At 45.3% G+C, this 1,788-nt stretch overlaps 1 protein-coding gene across 1 annotated transcript; it reads right to left on the bottom strand.

Moving 5' to 3' along the window:
* Nucleotides 1–59: 59 nt before the first annotated feature.
* On the bottom strand, nt 60–1,401 carry SARC_15350 (hypothetical protein; the record flags this gene model as incomplete). Its single annotated transcript, XM_014290528.1, has 3 exons — nt 60–192; nt 505–644; nt 1,226–1,401. Coding segments are annotated over 3 exons (449 nt in total), but the record flags the coding sequence as incomplete, so codon positions are not given.
* Between the last annotated feature and the right edge of the window lie 387 nt (nt 1,402–1,788).

The raw sequence follows: 1,788 nt of genomic DNA, 5'->3' as shown, positions 1-1,788 counted from the left end.
ATATGTATATATATATATCTATATTATATATATATATATACACCATTATCAGTGTTATACTACATCCTTACCGGGCGCCCAATGTATTGGTAGTAAGAACGGAACTCTTCCCAGAAGGCAGGGTCGTCTTTCAGTTCCTTCCACACTCTGTCTAGCTCGTCTAAGGCATCGACTAGAGTCTCTGGTACATAACTGTGGCAAATGGTGCGTGTGTCTATACATGAGGTGGTGTACGCCTATACAGACAATCCCACCATTCCCCGAAGACCGCCTTGGTCAAAATCTGTACAATGTATGGCCGGCCACGAAACATATACACATACACAACCAGACACAACCAAATCTACAGACGATTAAATTGTACTTAATATATATATATGGGTGTGGGTGTGGGTGGGTGTGTGTGGGTGTGTGTGTGCGTGCGTGTGTATGCGTGTGCATGTGTGCGTTCGTGTGTATACATGTGTGCGTATGTGTGTGTGTGTGTGACCGCAAACAACCCACCGTCCACCGAAATCGCCGAAGGTGAACTCGGCATCGTTAGCCTCGGTGTCTAGTTCAGTGCTGGCTTTAAATTTCCAAGAGTCATCGCTTCCTGCGGCAGTTTGTGATGCTGCTTGGCTGACTTGCTCTGCACTCCGCCCCTAATATTCATTTATTTTGGATTTTGGTTTTGGTGTTTGTGTGAGTTATGGATAGTGGTGCAGAAAAGAAACGGGAACCGGACCGAAAATCGGGCCCGAAACAAAAACAGGAACAGAAACAGGTGAGAGCTAGGTGTGTGTGTGTGCCCTCTCCTTGTGCACCGTATCGGTCCAAAAGTCTAAGGCAGGTGCGACGTTAGACTAACGAAACAGCTGAGGCCAAGATGGTCACGCTCTCTGCCATTGGCTCTACACTTACCTACCATACCTACTAACACAACACTTACCTACCATACCTACTAACACAACACTTATTTACCATGCCTACTAACACAACACTTACCTACTATAACTACTAACACAACACTTATTTACCATGCCTACTAACACAACACTTACCTACTATAACTACTAACACAACACTTACCTACCATACCTGCTAACACAACACTTACCTACCATACCTACTAACAAAACTCTTCAACCCCACCCCTTCACCCCCTACACCTTCCCTGTACTACCAAACAAACAAACACTCGCGCGTCACCTACCACATATCACCCGTTCAAGCACGTGCTTACCGTCACCATGGCAACGAAGGCTGCGGCAGCCTCAGCAGGCGCCACGCTCTCGTCCGCCACTATGGCCTTACACACGGCACTACCAATGACCACACCATCACCCAACCCAGCCATGGTCTGAAACTGCTCACGAGTGCTCACCCCAAAGCCAATGGCAATGGGTAGGTCACACACGCCTGATATCGAGGAAAAAGGGTATGACAGGGGATATGAGATGAGCACTAGATGTGGGTAGGCGAACGGAGGGAGATATAAGCACTAGATGTGGGTAGGCGAAGGGAGGGGGATACCCGTGCCACTGGAAGGGGATGTGATATGAACATGTGTATGAATGTATGAATGTGTGTATGTCTTTTGTGTGTGTATGTCTTTGTGTGTGTCTAAGTATGTGTGTGTGTGTGTAAATTGCCAATCCATACATTTTTTATCAAACCCATCAAAGAGCACAGTTTACGTGTCATCACTTTAACGCCGATGGATATTATATATATATATATATTTGTATATATATATATATATATATATATATATATATATGTGTGTGTGTGTGTGTGTGTTGTGTG

This window comes from Sphaeroforma arctica, assembly GCF_001186125.1.
Source record: "Sphaeroforma arctica JP610 unplaced genomic scaffold supercont1.5983, whole genome shotgun sequence".
Lineage (NCBI taxonomy): Eukaryota > Ichthyosporea > Ichthyophonida > Sphaeroforma > Sphaeroforma arctica.
Note: the sequence above shows the minus strand (reverse complement) of the source record. Positions and strands in the feature narration are given on the sequence as shown.